Source organism: Varroa jacobsoni, unplaced genomic scaffold, assembly GCF_002532875.2.
Source record: "Varroa jacobsoni isolate VJ856 unplaced genomic scaffold, vjacob_1.0 scaffold_11, whole genome shotgun sequence".
Taxonomy (NCBI): Eukaryota; Metazoa; Arthropoda; class Arachnida; order Mesostigmata; family Varroidae; genus Varroa; species Varroa jacobsoni.
In genome coordinates this window covers 177887-198507 of record NW_019212913.1, presented here as the reverse complement: position 1 = coordinate 198507, position 20621 = coordinate 177887, and the positions used below count along the sequence as shown (strand labels likewise).

General features: G+C 41.9%; 1 protein-coding gene across 1 annotated transcript in view; it reads right to left on the bottom strand.

The window, feature by feature from the left end:
• The window catches only part of LOC111266894 (somatostatin receptor type 2), a 66685-nt gene extending 54145 nt beyond the window's left edge, over positions 1 to 12540 (bottom strand). Inside the window, exons 1-2 of the mRNA XM_022844778.2 lie at positions 12177 to 12540; positions 7514 to 11155 (exon numbers count right to left, since the gene is read on the bottom strand). Of these exons, the coding sequence (XP_022700513.1) occupies positions 7514 to 7963 (450 nt within the window). The 5' untranslated portion in view covers positions 7964 to 11155; positions 12177 to 12540. The remainder of the gene's footprint in view (positions 1 to 7513; positions 11156 to 12176) is intronic.
• Positions 12541 to 20621: the final 8081 nt, after the last annotated feature.

Sequence of the window (20621 nt, the reverse complement as noted above, 5' to 3'; positions counted from 1 at the left end):
TATCCACTCATGTAGTATGGTAAGGAATATGCAACTATACGATTCCCTTCGCCTATATTTGCAAAAATCAGTATTCCAAGAACTTTGTCCGGATGCAGCATAAGGCAGTCATGTGGCTGCGCCTGCAATCGAGCTTCAGAGAATGCTCATCCGCTGCTTTCGTACTACTAAGAGTTATTGCAAACTTGGTACACAGCGTAAGCCATCCGCCATAGCACCCATTATGTAATCCAATCAAGTTTAGTGTAGCATTTCTGGAAAAGATGAGATAAGGTAAACGGCTGTTAGCGAAAGCCCGTGTCCTTTGTAGTGTCCACGTGGCGCGAACAATACTTAACCTGTCGCTTGCATACGTTATGCCCTTAGCGCATTTTGAGGTGACGATTCAAAGGTTTTTAGGCTTGAACAGTGACCTCTACGGAATCAGTATACGAAGCTCAAATCGATCTGTGTACCTGGTTGATAGTACAACTTAGTATAGAAGTATCGAATGAGACTGCGCGTATGAACAAGGCATCGAAACGGTTAGGAGCCATTTCTATATGAAACGTCCAAACTATAATAACTTGTCATTCGCAAATGAAACCTTTTTTTGTCTGATTTAATTTCGGTTTAACTATCTCTTTAAAGCCTAAACAACGATGCAATGTAAAGCGTTATAATTAATGAAAACTATTATATAATGTTCTCAGACAGGTTTGCTTGCATTCTGACCCTGAACATTAGGTCAGGAGTTTGTCACTACGTGAGCCGTTTTCAAGTCCGATTAGAAATTGCAAACGTTTGTGATCTTTGAGAGTAGCCATCGGGTCGACTATTGAATACATTCTGATTTACTCGTCCGATATGCTATTCTATCCATAAAACGCCGACTGTTTTAGAATATATTGTAAATTCATAGCTGATATGTTTCGTTTCGCCGCTTTCATCATTCTAAATAGATCCTCGAAAACAGGTTACGATGACCGAGCTGCGTTAGCGCCAGCAGACTCAACAATACTTTTAGGTACTCAACGAATCGGATATCCCATAACGGTCAGCGCTCGGACAGCAGAACGATGCCCAACTTGCCTCCGATGTTACACAAACACATTTTATCTGTACCGAAACTCCATCAAACGATTGGACCCACTATCAGTTGCCAGATTTTAGTACACAGTGCGTTGTCACGCTACTCGCTGACGGCAGCTTGTGGGCTCACAAGGGCGACAGCCGTTCCTTGTCATCAGACCGCCACTAGCTCAAATTTAAAAGTGACCTTTGATAGGCGATCACCTCAACTGAGCTAAGGGCATAGGCAAGGGTGGACGGCTCGGTCGTTTACAGCTACTGCTTGCCTAACGTGGTGAGTGCCATATCGAAAGATGAAGCCCGCGTTCGCAAATTTATGTGCGACATTTTCTCGAGAGCTCTCAGCTGCTCGTCCGGAAGAAAAAACTATCTTTTGCTCTTTAGTTCTGCTTCCTGAAGGGCAAGCAACACTGATGGACGAAAACCACATGGGACGACTTTTTTCTTTCTCAGCTCCTACCATCCTATACTACGACGAGCGGTATTTGGGTACGATGATAAAAGGTAACGATTGCAGTTTTCGACCCTCGTTTGACCCGACTCGGCCTTCCGTGGGCTCCTCTTGCGTTATTATTGTTAAGGTCTCAATCTTGGCCATCTTACAGAACATACGATGTGCTTGACGTAAGTCGCGGCTGTCGACTGTGAGAAAGTAAGTTTGAATTACGTGTTATCACAGCTAACATTAAACATGCTGGCAAACCAAGAAACGAAGCCAAATATAACTCTTTCTGTCCTGCCGAGACTTGCGGACTCAGTACGCTGAGGAGGTTCATTGTAACGTGTGTGGTAGAGTAGCAGGAGAACAACAGAAACAGCAGCGATAAAAGAAGGGAAAAGCTTCCTGGTACTGAGACCTTCTTAGTACGGGATATGTCATGTATGAGATCGCGCCATTTGCAAAGCGAACACATTTCCTTTCAGTCAATTGGAGAAACTTTGAGCAGCAACGTTTATAATATCTGTTCTGAAGAAAGACCTGATTGGGTATTGTAATTCCGATGTCCTGCCGGCGGTGCGCCCTGGACAGCTAAAACTCTCGTTAAAGATGCGAGGGGTCGTTGGTTTAAGCTCCGCGGTCTACATGTCCCTGCTACAAAATATGCGTGATTAAATAAAAAGTGTTGAAGTAATCCTGATTTGTTGAATACTTTCTAGCATAACAGCGTAGGTAATCCCATATAAAGAGCACAAACAAACGATACATGGCCATGAAAATTAACCCATAGCGTCACATTTGTTTAGCACCCGTTAGCTCGTTATCGTACCAACGCGTTGCCCGTGTAATATAATTTCAAATTGTATTTTCCTATTCCATATATACGACACCTATAGGCATACTTCGTATTCTACTCAGGACCTCTTTACTGAACGACGGTTTTTAAAACATTCTGGAAACTTTAAATAAGTCTGTAGGCTTATTTGTCAGTACATTAATGGGCTACGAACTAAAAAAATACCGCAAACGCTGATATAAACATGACTATCTAAGATCATTTTTAATGAGTGCTGGACGACTCTAAAAACAAACCCAGTCAAAGATATCTGATATTCTTTCATTAAGCTGAAAGCAAATCGTAACGTCAGCCTGATGATGCCTTCCTAGGTAGCGCTGCTGTGAGGAGTGTTCGCCTTAGCCGATGTTCCCTTCGCGGATAGAGAAAGGAGCTTTATGTCCTGATTCCTGCCACATAGCAATGTGCTGACGGATGAATAATAGCTGCTAATATTTTCAGTGTCAGATAAACTGTATCACTACTTAAAGCAGTTCGCACTCTGGATAAAGGGTGTGGCGCCACACATCCACAACGCCTCCATCTTTTCCAAGCATTGCGGTGGTACTTTACCCGGGAACCCAGGAACCGAATTAGATATGACAAAAGCAGATACTATTTATTAGACTAATATGCTCTTTGTTAGTTCGCTCATTTTTTTTTGTGCGTTTACCGCCATCAGCTACCCAATCGTCGGTCTGGAATTCTTATCGGAACATTTGACCACCAAGTCTAGTGTGCTTGTTTCAGCACGGCCCATTGCTCGTTTTGCCAAGCAGGAGGCCATGGGGGCAAGGCAGCTCCTCTAGCGGGAGACTGAGAGTTCCGGCGTTTAGAATAGAACAAATTGATCTGCTGTCCGTGACGTAAAGAAAATCTGACCCTAAAATGCCAAGTCGCGCCGGACGCAGTTCCACACAGAGTGGCCAGCTCCAACGCATGCAGTCCTTATCCAGTCTCGTTCTACATCCACCGCACGAGCACTGCCGGAGTTCATTGCCCTTCCCGCAGAATGGGGTTCGCACCTATGCCAATAACAGTTTTCAAGAAAATGCTAAGAAATATCGACCAATGTCTTACTGCTACCAAAGTTATGAACATACCTGAAAAACAGAGAAAAGTGTTTTGAGCCACCCTTAACGAAATGACGCAATACTAGCAAACAGTAGGAATCTTCGACCTAAGACCAGCGGGATCACACGTAGGACGAATCGCTTCAAGGTAAAGGCGCTAAAATACTTAAAACACTACAAGCAAAAAGTGCAGAAGATGGCTAAGGCCAGTAATACATGGGGCCTGATTACGCACTCAAAACTTCATCCTTGCTTGGTTTGATGGTATGATGAAAATAAGATAAATAGTGCTCTCCGAAATACTTCGCAAGAAGCGGTCTCTCTTGAAGTATCTAAACATATGTAGCATACCTAAAACTGTGTTGGTCGAGCATGTATGCTAAGGCAAGATTTTACTTGTCGGTACCCTGTCAACAACCCATCAGAACCATCTGGACTTTGAAAGACCAAGCAGGTTGCCCTAATACTCATCACTTCCAGTGCATATGTCGACACCGCCTTTCACTTCAGGGTATTCATACCTAGTTCATAGTTTCGCGTTCTCCACGAGCGCACCTCACGGCTTCCGTGATCGCGTCGGAAGAGACCCCAGAGGAGAAAGCTGGAACACACTCTAGGCGAACGTTGATTCAGAAAACATGTTATACCTAGTCTGAGGAGAGGACTAATCAACTGAACATAAGCGGATCTTATAGATTCAATGAAAAAGCATCTGTCTATAGTTGATTTTTGCTTCATATGTTGAATGTACTATATAAAAAGTGTCGTCAAACTTTCTTAGAACCTTCAGACTGGCATTAGCTCCTACGGATAGTAAATAGCTATGCTATGGCTTTAGTTTTCGTTACTTGCATTTCATACTTTTCGGATCTCGGCTCAAGCAAGTAACTTTATGGATTTAGCGAACAGCTTTTGAACAAGGACTGAATGTCAGCGGTTAATTGTGCCATCTATCGGCTACACACTCATTAGACTTCTACCTCCCCTCCCCCCTTCCGGCCCCCTCAGTCTCATCAACAAAGTATGTAGCGGCATAAACACACACAGAAATTTCTACGCGTAAGCAGGGATTCATTCATGAAAGGACTGAAGGGGGCACGGAGCAGGTGGGCAAAGATAATGCACAATAACATCAATTCTCTTACAATACAAATCACATACTACACCCATAAGCTACCTGGTAGCTACCACAATACCTGGTACTCTTGTCGATTCCATCTAGAGCTGACTGTTTCAGGATGTTGTTAAGCAATGTAAATGTTCACCTTGTTCTTCACTAGACGAAGTGATAAAATTAGATCTCCGGCAGTCTTATATGTAGTCGTAACGACAGCGCCGCGCGGTACAGCACCTAATACAGATGATTTTGTTATCCTTTTTTCCGACCTATAGCATAACGATGAGCGGGCTTTTTTAGTAAGCCGTGTGTTAGAAAGAGGCAAACGTCAGCAAGAAATGCAGAGCCGAAGGACAAACGTCTCTCTGCATAAAGCCCTTGACAGAGAATGCTTTGCCCTGCTTGGTCTTGCTAGCTAGTGAGTGCGGTAAATACGCGACGCATTTAATCTCCTATAGCTTCCTTGAACATAGAGCTTGTCCTTGCGGAAGCGATCAGGGTGTCCCGGGGCTAGGATCATGGGTGAGAGATAATATAATTATTATTGTAGAAGTATTGAACCGATAAATGGTACGTAAGTGCTTGCAGAATGTAATAATAGGCCACCAATGGTGAGCTTAAGAAAAAAGCGCTGAGTATTATGTAAGACAATTTGATGCCAGCTCCATCTGACGCAAGCCGGCCCGTTAATGGAGTCTCATCGGAAACGTTCGGTAACCTCCCAGCATGTGTTGTAAACTGCTAATTGAAAACACGGCAATCGCCGACGACCACGTAAACGATCTACGGTTTATTTAACTGGTTATTTGTACAATAATGTGTCTCGCTGTTGCTTTTATTAACCGCATTCTGCTAGGATCGACCGATTCGATACTGCCTTAATGATGGTCGGGGAACAACGAACAGGAAAGCTTCGATAGAAAGCCCCCTATACCGACCTCTAGGATTCCCTCTAACCATGTACATAACTGCTCGACTTGAGAGGGCGCGCGCCTTTCAGGAAAACACTTACGGAAAGCAGCGGTTATTCCATTCGAAGATATTATTTCACATGATAACTTTGGTGGTTGTTAACAATAAAGTCTACAGTAAGTGACAATGTGTATTTTCACGGTAAAAGGTGGCTATTGGTTGCCGAGGAACATTTCCTTCATAGACGAATCATACACCGACAAAATGCTTTTGTTTAAGCAAACATGGTGCATTTTTCGAACAGATCCGCTTAAAAGCAGCTTACAATGAGAAACAACTCACTGAACGATTAACCGTAAATGTTTGGTGGTTCGGGGCATGTTTCGGAAGTCGTAAAGTAAGTTGATGCCGTCTGAGGTGCAACTTGCTATCGACTATCAAAACGATATTTCTAGAAAAGGAGAATGCATTGGTCGTTGTGGGGTGCAAAGCCACTTCAACCCTAAAACTTTAACTTGAAGTCTCATTTTGTTTTTGCTTGCAGTACCAAATGGATCATGATCCCTCCTTTTCTAAACAATTGAACTTGTATGACAATAGCATACGTCAGATATTCTTTACTTTCTCAAACCAGTATAAGGATATTCCATTGCTCGTTTCGTATGCATAAATAGAATATCGAATACAACCGTCACGCGATCTGGTTTGGAGTTGCCTTCATTGTTAAAGCATCTTGTGGACATGCTTTTCTTTTTTTTGTCGCTCACTGTAGGTGTCGACATAGTTGGCCCAAGGAAGAGTTCATGAGAGAAATTCTAAAGCATTAACACAGGATGTAAATTGAAAAATCATGTAAAAAACGTGGTAGTCAGTCGTTGTACCGACGTTATAATAAGAAAAATGTATTCATCGTGCGAAACATTTTCCGCAATGTGACAACAAAGTTTTGTAGTATATTGTAGCTATTTGCCTAATTAAAGACAAAAAATAAATTTTCGTATGAGTCTTTGCATCTAATACGTTGTAAACCGGTATGGCTGCCTATTCAAATCAATATGGGCCAACGTCTATAATACTCGATGGCAATTATAATATTCATCGTTGTTGTTTTTTTATGCTAAGAAAATTTCCCTGATCACATACGTGGATAAATGTGTTCCATCAAATTTCACGGGCACGAAACGTAAAGTACGAACGGGCGTTATGGCTATACATTGTTGTAACCACGCGTACGTCTTCTGATCTATGGCCGGCAGACATTTCTAGATCCACCTTGTAATTGATGGTCACGGCAACCATCGATTGTGTGCGATCGATTTGTTTTTACACCCCAGTTATTCTAGACTTCTGTTTTTCAGGTTGATCTGTTGTTCATGATGTACGAATCAAGGCATTTTTTGCTATGCAAACAAGGTGGCCGAGGGGGAAAGGCCTACATATGGGTGTAGGCAACCTGTCTTTGGCCTTCAGTACGACCACGCTGCAAAATACCGGAATGATATCTATAAGAACTCGTAGGTTTTTGGAACTGCTATATTTGTGCACTTAGATGCTCACCTACTATCACGATCACTAAGGGGTGTTTTTGTTTTCAACGAATAACCAGCTTGTCCCATTTTGGTTGGAATTAGTTGAATTGCTAATTCGTTTGTGTTTGTTTTGCTGGTTTTCGATAAAAGTACACACAGTAATGTTTACCTTTGACTCGTCTCGCAAATCGATGATAAATAAAATCTGAAATGTAAGCGGGCCCTTACGCGATGACGCGAACGGTCGGTGCAAAATAAATGGTTCATAGAGTTTAACAATTTGGGGGCTTGACGAAAGAACGGGGGGCAGCAGCTCCGACTTCGCTGTCACCGTCACGCCTAATGAGAGCAAGAAAACAGCAAGCTAATAAAGGTACATAGAAATTTACTTGAAGTTGGCATGCCCGCGAGAACGAGGCGACGGGCGCCCAACAAAGTCGTTCTTTCTATTGTAACAGGTATTTTACCATTATTCCTTTCGACTTATCCTAGTTTTCCCTTACATGTACGATAGTTAGCTACGATGCACTACGCTACCTTGCACATGGCTTGGCCAAATATCCAGTCTCGAGTGGTCATTGTCGTAATGAGGAACGGCAGTCCGAACAGAAACATCACGTCGGCAAGCGCCAAATTGAAGATGTACATATTAGTCACGGTTTGCATTTTCGAGAATCGGAACACTACATAGATCACAAGCGAGTTACCACACAATCCGACAAGGCAGATGATTAAGTATAGGATCGTAGTGATTCGCACCATCGCCAGTGGCGCCTCCGTGTTGCTGAACTCCATGAGCGAACAGTTAGAGAGAACCTGTGCCATTTGTGGGTCTTCGGCCAGTATCCGTAGATTGAGGGGTTCTGACATATTGAATTTACCATTCGTGCAGTTGCTTAACAGATCTTGTAAATAGACGTGTTCGTCGTTCGCCAGTCGGATGACACTATCGACTGACACATTCTGCAGTGCCGTTAGCGCCTCCATCACGCCCGACGTTGGGACGGCTGTGTAGGCGGTGCGCTAAATGTCGTCTAAATAGTCGAGAAAACAAGAATTCAAGAGGGTAAGCAAAGCGACAGTTACCCGCAGACGGCTAAATTAACCGGCGCTTACAACGGGTCGGTACCGCAGTCTGACGTCTGGATGCGCGTACTTGATTTGTGCTAAAACGACATCAACGAGCCGCGGGGTCCAGCCACCAGAAGACCGCGGAGCAAAACTGGCCGACTACAAGGTAAATACCTCAATAGACGTTCTTGAACGATGGTTACCAAACACAAAAATACACACACGCAAACAAATATACTGATAGCTGAGGCCGTTCTGAGTGATGATGATTTCAGTAACGATGTCGATTTTGTAGCTGTCGCTACTGATCTGATGCTCCTCATACGATTACTACTACTGCAAATGTTGATTTGACGACAAATTATGACACAGTCGCTGCGTGAAGTCGCCTCCACGTTTAACCGTCTTAACGTTATGTCGTATGTTATCTGCTGCGTGTTTTAATCAGGGCGATACAAGTAATTCCTTGTATAGCTACTACTGCTACTGGAGTTAAGAGCTCGTTGGCAGACTATGCATATTGCTCCATGTTTGTTTAGCCAGATTTATCGTGTAGTATATATATATATATATATATATATATAATTAGATGTGAGCAGCTGTGAATATGTGTCCAATTATAAGCCACATCTTATAGCCTTAGACACTGTGTTGTATTTCCTTAGCACCGCTTGCTGATCTTCATATCATATAAACAATATATTGATCCCTTAATCAGTTATAACCAGTGGAATATAGGACATAGTGGTGCTCTACGATGGCCCAGCCCCTGATGTGGACAACTGCAATAGCTATGGTTAATTGGTTAACGGTTATTTCGAATAATTGAACTAGCTGACGCCTTAACGGTTACTTGTCATGGCGTGACTGTCTGTTTCTGCCATGAAATGATATCAGCGGGTCACCGTGAATTAATTCACCCATGGCAATTTGAACCGCTGTTTTCACAAGGTTGAGACCGGTAGCAACATGATGGGCTGCGTTTTTGAAGACGAATGATGACAAGAGCCAAATTGAAAGAAGTGCTTGGGCCACATTAACAGACCTTGCTATTTTGCTGGCGTTTAGTCTAACATCTTCTGTTGTTGACCTCACGCTCCGCTCGTGTTGATGCGATAGCGAAAAATACTGGAAGAATCACTGAATAATAGGACAATTTCAGCCCTTGCCTCGTTGTTTCTCGTTTTTTCTTTTCCGGAGCAAACTAATGTAACAGACGGTTTAATTGTAGAGCTAGTTACGAGGTGATGCCTTTGGCCATATAGACAACACAGAGTTTTCTTCCGTTGACTTGTTCTGCTGTCTTCTACGTACGCTGACAGCAATAACAACGAGGCAGATCCAGGTTTTCCCGCTCTTCTGCCACCGTGCACGCCTACAGGGACCGATCAAGTCACTTTCGCTAGTCAGATCAAATATTACTAGACAACGACGGACTCATCCGCTCGTTTTCTTCTAAGCCGGGCTGGGGTGGACGCGAATAGAGTTAATCAGCGAATTGCTACCAGGGGCATGAGGCGACTATTATTACCGACAGCAACTTGAGTCCGCGCGTGGGCCACCGAATCGAAGTCAGCCAAAGTGACACACGCTGTTTCGTAGGAATTCTGTGGCTTCACTCGGTTACGAAGTTAATCGTCGCTATTGTCGCCATTGCAGTTCCCTTCAAAGGCAACCGGGCTGTGGGCTTCGGCTACGAAGAGCTCAATGCCGCTGTCATCACTCACCATCAGCGGGTGAACGGTGCCAGGAGTCGCAGACGCGCGGAGTGTACACTCGCTCGTATTATAAACACTACGTTGCTGACTTGTCGATCATCGCGGAACATCACCCACGCCCGTGCATCCGTGTGACATCCTCGGTCAACGACAAAAAACGCCGAAACAGACCAAGCTTATTTTTTAGTGCGGCCTTGTCAATAATTATTTCCTCTTAAAGCTCTTGCGCCTGCGTGCAAATAGCTAGATCGCCCTTATCTTCGCTTAGCCGCCGATATCTAGTAGCGTATCAGTGAGGATGCGAACAGACAGCGACCAAGAACGGCTGACAGGGCGTGTCCGTGATGTAGTTCCAGTCGTAATATACTTGTTGCAATTGGAAGGCGACTAAGTTATTATAGTATCGGTGGTGGGCACCCGTGATCCAGTTGACAGGACGGTCCTATCACCTATATCGACGGCCAGGTACCTTTGGCACGAAAAGATTGGAGAAATAGGCGCAGTCACTGCAACATCATGAGTCAAAAGAAATCAGTTCACGCATGGACACGAGAACGTATTGAACATCGATGTGTTGTCGATGCCGTCTGAGCCAGCCAAGTAAGGACAGTAGTTCAAACGTTTAAATACGAAAGCGACACTGAGCACTGACATTAAGTCACTTCTCGCTTATGTTTGGCTCGTAGGGTGGTCGGTCTAGGGTGTCAAATTTGACGAATCGCTCCATCTGACGGGGTTTCGCTTGAAAGACAGGACTCCGCACTCCACGATCGCAGCAGTAATATTCCAAAATGTACAGCGTTAATAATTATTCAAACTGCGGGAAACGCGCGAAATTTTTACAGCGGCCGCTATTGACAGCTGAAAAATATCAGGCAGGGTAAAACAGATAAGGAAAGTAACGTTAGGTTGCTATACTCAAAGCTTGTTAGTGCGCGTCGCAAATGATAAACTGTACACTTGACAGATTATGCCGGCAACCTTCTAGAACCAAAAACTCCAGGCATCATCATTGTAACCACTTTATTAAAATTATCGATAGTACAAGGGCAAGCGGACGTCTTTCCAATTTTCACGTATCCTAGAAATGTTCGGGTTGTAAGAGCTTTGCAGGTCCGTCTGTTACGATTCGAAGATTTACAGGTTCGCCATTGATGCACCTTCACACATTTATACGCACGCTGGCCTTATACTCTTCCGGTAGGTCCGGGAGATGAATCCTGCTAGTCGGATGCTGCCGTCTGGTCGGACCTCGTGGCCTCTACCCTTTCCCGCATGGCCTCTCTGCTAGGGCGCACTCTCGCCACTAGAGCTCTCACCAGACAGGCCGAACGACAACGAGAGCAGCAGGGCCAACGGCCGCGAACCGGCGCCTAGAATAGGGTAACGCCTTATCCACAGAAAAGTTCACTTCACCACTTAGCCTTTGACTGTAAAAAGCTGCTGATGCTCACGATAATAAATGATGTTTGACTGGCAGTGTGCTCTTTTGCACTCTATGAAGCCCAAAAACTCAAAACGCTGGCTGTTTATGTGCCTTTAGTGTCTGGGTGCGTGTGTATAGGCTCAGATAGATGACCATGTAGGAATAGGACAGGTAATCGAATGGTTTCATACCAATGAATAAAGGTTACGCCCGGCGCTGGCTTAACTATGATTCTAAACATCAGATGTGTCAGTTCAGATCAGTCAGCTTTTAAATCTACACCATTACCGATACATTTTACGTTCTTGTATATGTAATACGGATAACATAGGTGTTTAGTGCTAGCTGTTTCTTATAACTTGTTCTAGAATCTAACAGTCGCGTTTTTGAAAATAAAATAGATAAATGAATAAAGTCTTGCCATATCAGGTACTTGTCATCATATAATCAGGCCAAAAAAATCAAGCCTTTATTACGAATTAATGTATTAAAAGTTTTAATAAACTCCGAAAAATTCTTCAGCCTTGTCGAGATTTAGTATAATTTTACTAGTCTTAGTTCAGACAGATACATAAATGCAGAATTTTACCCTTTTAGGATTGCTTAACATACTACCACTGTTTCTCTTAGGTTAAGTATTATTGGTCTACAACAAGGAACCTATCGTTGTACATATATTTCCCACCATCGATCTAACAAAACACATTCTGATCGATGTCGCGTTCTAAATACAGATACGTTTTGTGTGTGAAATATGTGCAACGGCAAAGCACATTATAGAAGAAACTTTCAGTACTTGAAAATACATACATCATGCTTTAGCATTCCGAATAACAGTGACACTACCAGAAAGCATATACGAGGATATTATATTTTACATTGTCCAGCTTTCATAATGATATATTTCAATACACAAGTGTAAACATATATGATTGCAAACATTATTTATAAATATACACATTTTTTCACTTATAATAGTTATTACCCAAGTCGATAGTCGTCAACGCAGTGTTGATTCCTTTCAGCCTCTCTTGACTTTTTCCTGGTGTCTTTATAAAGAAAAATGCATTAGGTTACCTCGCTGTCCTCTACAATCCCGGTGTTTAGATTATACTTCCGTTGGTTTTTTTCTCTTGCACTATTTCACTGGGTAATCAGGTTACGCGTGTCAAAGGAGCTGGAAAGAAATTGTTCTCCTTGACACCAGCTAGAGTTTTGGCTGGTTGCTCGGCCTACTGCCTCGACTCTTGGCGTTTGGACCCCTCAGTCGCCGTAGTGTCGGCCCTTTCAAGCTTTCTTTGGCCTTTGCCTCACAGTCGTGGCACTATACAGTGTTGATCCTATCATAGTATCACTCTGGATCTGAAGTCAAGGAAAATCACAGGATAATACGTAACATCCTGTATTAGCTAGTGTTTCATATCAGCCTCCTTCGTCGAACTTGTAGGATCTTTCTAGCTATACACATTCGGCAAACATCACAATGATATAGTACCACTTTTGTGCTTATCTTGGCTACCCAACACAAACAAATAGGGAAGAACTAAGGGTTTCGCTGAACTAGAGATAAGAGATAGAGAGAAATAAACTGAAACAATACAAATATCAAAATGAGAGCGGAGAACAGTTGCGTAACGGGAGGATGTGCAAGCTATATAATGGGCAATACTACAACGCTACATGACCTAAAGAACAACCCGGTTGAATCTACAGGTTGACATTCGATCAGGCATGTTATCCATGCATGTTGTCCTAATTTACGCTTATTCCTGTTGTAGTACTTCAATATCTATGAGTGGTCCTGCTTTGTCCGTTTTTTGCTTTTGTTTGCAAGATTTCCGAATCTTTAGCAAAATACGATGAGACGGCCCGACTTATATGAACCCTCTCTCTAAACCATTAACAGATAGGGTATTATTGTTATTTATTTATACATTAATTTACTGGAGTGGATCTAGTGGCATTCTGTAAAAACACACAAAATCAGCTATGTCCAGTCAACTATTTTCGTACTATTTTTTAGTGCTATTAACAATTAGTGCCACAGTGTTCCTATATGCTAGCTGTCGTGTCTTGCCTTTCAAAGCTTTAATACGCTTTATCTCTGTCAGTATCCTTCGTAGAACGTGAAGTTTTTGAAGACTGGAGAATTATCTGTGGAATACTCGTCATTAGTTTATCGACACCTATCTCAGATATTTATAAGCATATAATAAATTCATTATTAGCAGAATTCGCTAAACTAGCTAGCAAAAAAACGCTCGCCTTTATCTAGAAAAGAAAATAATCAACTGGAAAAACTTGAGATGAGCTTGTGGATTTACATACAAGGACATCGGAGCTACCAGTTTGATCATAATAAACATATTATTTGTTGCCATAGGTGTTTTGTTACGAGATGGAGTAATGACTCGTCTTATCTTTCGCTCTATGCTTTTATCACAATCAGTTTGTTACGCGGGTTATTAGATTAATTCTGTAAGATCGGAGAGAATCTGAGGATGAAGCCATTTTGTTCAAAGTTCGTTAACGGATATTACTCGTACAATCCATTAAACACAGGCTAAACCCGGATTAATGTCCTGACCCCACTGCCTCAATGGGGAGGTCTATTGTTTTTGTTCGAAAACCTGTGGAACAGCGGTCAAGCAATGCAGTTAATGGTAAGTCATGTCTGGCTTGGTCATGATGTACTTTTTACAATAGCAAATTGGCGATTGTATATGTTTAGCTTCGTCTGGCCACCGCTAAGCCAACCTTGATTACGAGATGTTTGCATAAGCATTTCGGACCTTTTGTACGTATAAGCTCATTATTGTCACAAGCATCATCTAGTGGTGAATTTTTACCTATGGTTTTATAGATAGGCTAATTTACGCTACTTGTCTGCTCCCAAATATAGGTAATAGTGATTTATTCAAGCATCTATATTTCCTAGTGCGCTCGTAGTGAGTTCTTTATGGTTGGAAGTATTTAAAAAAAACGCAAGCACATTGTTGTCTCGTACTTAAACAATTCGTCTTTTCGACTGGAAACAATCCGCAATTTAACGTGGCGTTCTTCATTGTGACATCATCCATGTTCAGCACTAATAGAGAGACATTCCAATCAGAGCACTCCTATATCTTTCAGGCTTAAGAAGAGAAAGGCTTTCTGCGAAATTGCTATCACACTACAAGTAGATGGCTTAAACATCTTGCGAGCATCCAGAGTTCGATTTAGCAAGCTTCTTCACTTACATGAACTTATCTACTTAATATTTGTAAGATAAAAGAAAAGCACTTCATGCACGTTAAGAATTAAAGTGTTCTACGCGGTAGCCTTTGTGGATCCTAGTAGCAAACGAGTCTTGTCTTAGAAAATCTGTTCCCGCCCCCCTTTAGTGTATCGAGCAATGCGAACTGATGCTTTACCATAGCTGTCATATCATCTGGACGCTAGCGTTACTTCGTCGTACTTCCTAGCGGTCTGGCTTTGTCTGCGATTAACCCCCCTAAAATCTAGCCAGGTCTAACCCGGACAGAATCTAATTTAAACATATTCAATAGGATTTGTTGATGACCATCCATTGTTTGCTTTCAGTCTATTATATTATATCCAAGCTATTCTTAGTACTAAAGTAAATTGTAAAGTGTATTTCATCTAACGAAGACATCACCGCAGTTATTCTTCTCGCTACTTATTTGCCTACTCGAGTTGCTGCAAAAATAGCTAGATTCACGCAGTAACGATGACCGTAAAACGATAGCACCATCACCAGATTAACAATCCCCATACTCCTCAAGGCATAATATCTCTTCATAACAATAGAGGCTATTCTCATTGAGTATGAAGCCAGCACATCACCTTGAACCTCGTCGTTTGGTAGCTAGCTAGCTGTTCAAGGTGCCTTTAGCTGCGCTACGTTTCGATACAGGGGCTTTCGCCGTTTACTTGTCACCAGTCGGATCATTCCACTTACCTCACTGCTACTATTATAGAGTGAAACACAGTCCTGCTATTTTTGCTGAGTGAGACGATGCGGAAGACCAAGAAGGCCTGCAGGCGTTTCACAGGCACCCACGATCTGTCTTCGAACCTGTAGCGCTGTTGTGGGACAGGTCTGAAAAATGCGCGTACGACAGCGCTCTTGTGAGAGCTGCTACCGATGCTATAACCTTTGTCATTAGTGTACTCCATTTTTCTGGAAATTATATCTAGCACGTCTCTGGTCAGCCACAAGATGAAGCGACGTTTTTCCAAAGGAGGTATCGACTTATCTGACCACCCACCGGGCGGCTGGAATATACCACCACCAGATAAAAACGAAAAAGCTATACTTCCTTTAAAGCAGCATTTTATATGTATATATTCGATAGAGTACATACTGCCGTCGTAACGGTAATATGAGCAAATCTGTCCTATTTGTCCTCTTTGGTCCTGATTGACGATGATTTATTATTCCTATGTTTTGTTTCGCTTTAGACCTCATCGAGCAACGGTGTTATGTTCCTAAATGCATTAAATACGTCCTTCTCATATCACTTCGTGAAATATACGTGACATGATTCACGTTAATCGACACAAACAAGATGCTTCGATGGGCAAGCGACGTTAAACATGATCAACAATGACAGATCTGCCACATCGTTGTAGCAAGGTATTTTTCTCTGCCGAATACGGCCTAGAAGGTAGGGATATCCGGCAGAGGAGTTGACAATGGAGGATGAATACTGACATGTGCCTGTAACCTACAGAGGTACTGTGCGTTGTGTTAAGACTGTTTTCAAGTTACCATGCGCGATCCTGCATCCGATGAATGAGAGCGAATATACTCTTCAGTACTACTTCATTTGTTGTTTCCCCACGACTGTTAACGACTACGTGACAGAGCGATAAGCCGCTGCCCGAATGGTCCCTCTTTGCTATGGCTGATCGAAAAGAACATCATCACACGGTCACTTCATCAAAATATCTCCGATATCAACGTTAATGAATGAACATTATATTTTCCTCAATAGCAGACGAAATATTTAGCCAAAAGATGCTGCATTACATATAACGTATGTAGAATGAATGATTAGACTACGCTGGAATAGCTATAAAAAATGAAGCTCGAAATAAGAATAGAGACTTGTATAGATTTGACGTCCTGCCTTAGCTCTGTTTGTCGATCCGTGCGAGCTTTGTTAACTTGGAATTAAGTGAGGTAGTTACAACTATTGATGGCATAAGTTTCATGCGCGTGTCAAACGACAATACATACGTTCGTTTACCACGTACAAATACATTATTATATTCGCGAGATTACCGTAGTGAAAAAGCTGCGTTCGCAACTCAAACAGCCATGCGCTGCTGTACTTCATGACCTAACTTCAATTTTTTCTACGAGTTTTCACTCTGACTAGATACAAATGTAACTAATTCAAATTATTCAATACTTCCAAGCTGTAGATAACTTACAATAAGATAAGGCTGAGAAGAGAAAAGTGTCAAATGAAAAAAACTTGGACGCACCATCTATTCGCTAGCAATTCAAAGCTTCACCCTGTAAAATAGGACAGTGCACGTAAAGGCACGAAGCTCCATACAGCTAATTATACCTAGTTTACGCTATTGATAATTGTGGAGTTTTTGAGAATTTTATCAGATCGCCTTTATTTCTAATTTAACAAGTTACGTCGTTTTTACTTCTGGTAACTAGAAAAACATTGTATTCTCTATCTGTGCTAGAAAAAGCTTAAACTGTCACTGGGTGATTTCATCTAAAGATGCAAATAGTGGTGATCCGTTTTCCTGGCGTATGCGTCTTCGAAACCTGTGTGGGAATGACGTTCAGCCGTGGCAAGCAAACAAATTTCTTGATTCATACGTCTTCCATACGGCCTGATCCATCAAAACTTTCCACGACAGGTCGATCCTTCAGTGTCCTTCAGTGTGAAGAGAAAATGCCTGTTAAAAATGGCAATGGACCGCTTGGAATTTGCTAGTATTTTATTTAAATGAGCGACATTTCTGTTTGGAAACAAGGGTGGATTTTTGTGTGTGAAACCCCACATGCGTGCTATAGGTGTATATTTATTTTTAAATAACATGAAGTCACTTTTCCCGTTTTCGACGCTTGTCAAACCCTTTTTTTGGCATTTAGTGCCTTTATGTAATTGCATCATGTAGGCGTGCACTAAAATATAGTACTAACAAATGGATTACAAGGCCGCCAAACAAGTTACTATCAAATAAATTACACCATTATGGAGGTAGTTTCGTCACAACTTGACGTTTATGAGAATCAATCGACTACTTTACCATCTAAACTTGCTAGGTCCGTTTGCATCGCAGGAAATATATATGTCTAAACTGAAGTTACGAATGGCCAGTCTATAAAATGATCTCGGAGACAGCCTCTCGTCTAATTCACTTAAAACACTTGAAAATTTAATCTGCCTTCATGTTTAAAAGTGATCTTTGTTTACCTCCAGTTTAACATAAAGTATGCATACCATGGATGCAATTTTTTTCCCTGTCCTTGATAATCAGGCAACATTATTCGTGTCCCTTGAGCTGCGCTATCTATCAATGGACAGGAGGTCTATACTCTATTCCATCCTAAAAATGTTTTGACATTTTTGCAGCCTGTTTGTTTTGCCACCTTCAACTTAGTACGTTCATGTAGAAGAGGTTAGGTATCGGAACCCATTTGCAGGTTCGTCTTCACAACATTTTTTTGGCAGGAACTACCCATTGTACGTAGATACTCCTGTTCAAAGTGCCGCCGCTTTACGTCAACAGAAAGGAAGGATTTTTTTCCACATCGCAGCTCTCGTTTTTTCCAAGGGCCAAAAAAACCCACACTCTGACTATACACAATCGTGCTCGAAAAACCTATATGGAACCCATACAGAAAAGGATTTTCGACTTAACGTATGCATTTCCAGCTGATGTCCGAAAAGTGGTCACGACTGTTTTATCATCTGATCTTTGTTCGTTCCATTCCCTACAATAGGCCGTAAATTAATTCATTTCTTTCTACGGGTTTGCATTGTAAAATGTCCATACATTCGCATGCACCTCACAGCGTTTCTGCAAAGACGACTCACGACGGCCTCCAAGCTCTATTCTCTGATGATGTCAGTACTTTTTACGTATTGACCTAACTAAATGTTTCGGGTCTTACGACCGCTCCTGCCGCTACTGTATGGCTTCAGCTGGCTGGTCTCTACCGACACAAAACGGACTGCGTCTGTTATTGGTGCCAAAACATTTGCCGAGGCATAGTAAGTAAATATCAGACGTCGAACGTCGAGTTTTTCTATCTTAAAGTTGATGTTTCCCAGGGTATGCTGAAGAGAAGCATTGAAAATACGTAGTCCCAATGATCAGCTCGGAAAGATAGTGTGAAAATTTGTACGAAATGCTTCATTGACTACAGCTGAACTGGTTATGGATTGTCCCGTAAATTCCAGCTGTTAACGTGATTAAGTAATCTATGTAATGAAAATAAGAATTATTCAGTTAAGCAAGCAGATAATTATGACAGTGACATACTTCGAAGCCAGAAAGCACTTGAAATTTTTACTGGTTGGTTGAAGATCAATCTTTAGAGATTCAGCTCTTTTCCAATTTACAAGGTCCAGTTTACAAAAATTCCAGTTTACAAGGTCAGCTATCTTGGCAACGAAACGAAGAGAAGTTGGCTTCATGAGAACAATTGCTTATCCTATTTTAAAGGTCTCTACAAACCATACCAGTCATATACAAATAGAAACTTCAAGTTACATCAGCTTATTGTACGCAAAATAGTCTGCCAAGCTCGCAAAAAGACGCTGAGGTTATGGCTCATTCAAGAGCAATTTAATTTTTTGCCCATTTTTTGAAGGAGTGAAGAGATCTTGATGGATGCCTTTGTTTTTGTATGAAATGTTCTGTTATATGGTAGAAGTGAATTTAACAACAAAGGAATTGTTCGTTTTTTTGAAGGCCTCCAACCGTCAACTCATTCGAAGATTTTCTGTACCGCCTGCTTTTTCCGACTGTGCTGTGTGAATGGATGGCAATCCGTAGGCATAAAGTTTAGATTTTAGGTCAGGTATAGCAAAATTTCCCAGTTGAACCCGTGTCCCCATTAATGGGTTCCCGATTTATTCATCTAAGAGCTAAATTTGTCATGTTACAGTAGGATCTCTTTGCGCCGTCTCGTGATTATCCATCACACTTTTTCGTCAATATCTCCCTCAGAGCTGAAACGAGTAGTATACTGTTCTGATAATCTCATTTTGAGCAGTTGAAGGTAGCATAGCGATACAATAATGATGCAGAAATGTTTTTTTTTTTCTGTAGAATAGACAGCGAAGAACAAACTATAGTCCGCCCTTTTACCTGTTCGACCTTTTCTAACGCCTGGAAGCAACGCTAAATACTTGACAAGTTATTTTCTATCCGGTGAGCAAACTACGTTCCAGAGAGCCCTCGACTTAGCTGGACTACGTTTTCACTCAATGGAACCAGCAGGTTGTCGTACGCTTCTTGCGGCCGTTTAGAATATTGCTTGTCATTCGAATCAGTAGCACCATCTTTTAAACCATTTTTGATGCCGTCCTTTTGATACTGCAACACTTGGGAGATACTGTAATCCTCGTTAACGTTTTTCCAGTGCGCAAGTCATGAACAAGACAATGTCGATATGCGCAAACAATTGTCACTATGACCGCTCAGTGGTAACGGGCTTGCCTACTAGACTTAAGGGCGTGCGTGCCAGCTTGAGCTCAAAGTTCATCCTAAAAAAAAAATTAAAAAAAAAGCTATTTTGTACTAGAAACTAATTTCTCCACAGCAATGCCGAATGCAAAACATTCATCTATCCAAAAAAGCATCTTTCAATATAATAAAAAAGCGTGCGAATCGCGAATCACATAGCATTGTGGTTGGTAAAACCCATCATTTCAAAGGTGAACGGAAGTTGTCGTGAATTAGCCTAACCCACTATCACGAAAACAGCCTTCAAACCCGGATGTTCTCAAATACTAGTATATCGTATAAGATGAGGATACGAGCGCCGCCTTTCTCCTCCAATTGAAAAGCTTTGATTGTGCAGCTGGTGTTGCGTTTGTGTACGTCTTGGGCCCGAATCAGAATATTACCATCTTAGGTCAAATCACGAACACATGTATTTAAGGAGACATGTGAAAGATAACTTACATTTATCGGAGAAGCATATGATAGCACGTAACACAGTTATTTAGTTATCTTTTCGTAGACGCGGCAACCTTAGTATGAACAAGCTACTAGTAAGTTCTGTTCCAACGATTTTTAAGAATTCTCGTTTCGTAGATACGTTTCTTTTTATTCGGGACCCGGACGGCCCACGGTCTCTATTCAATAATGAATCAGTCTAAGTGTGCAGGTCACCGGAAGACGCAAAAGAAATAGCGCCGCAATAAATGTTAGATTTGTT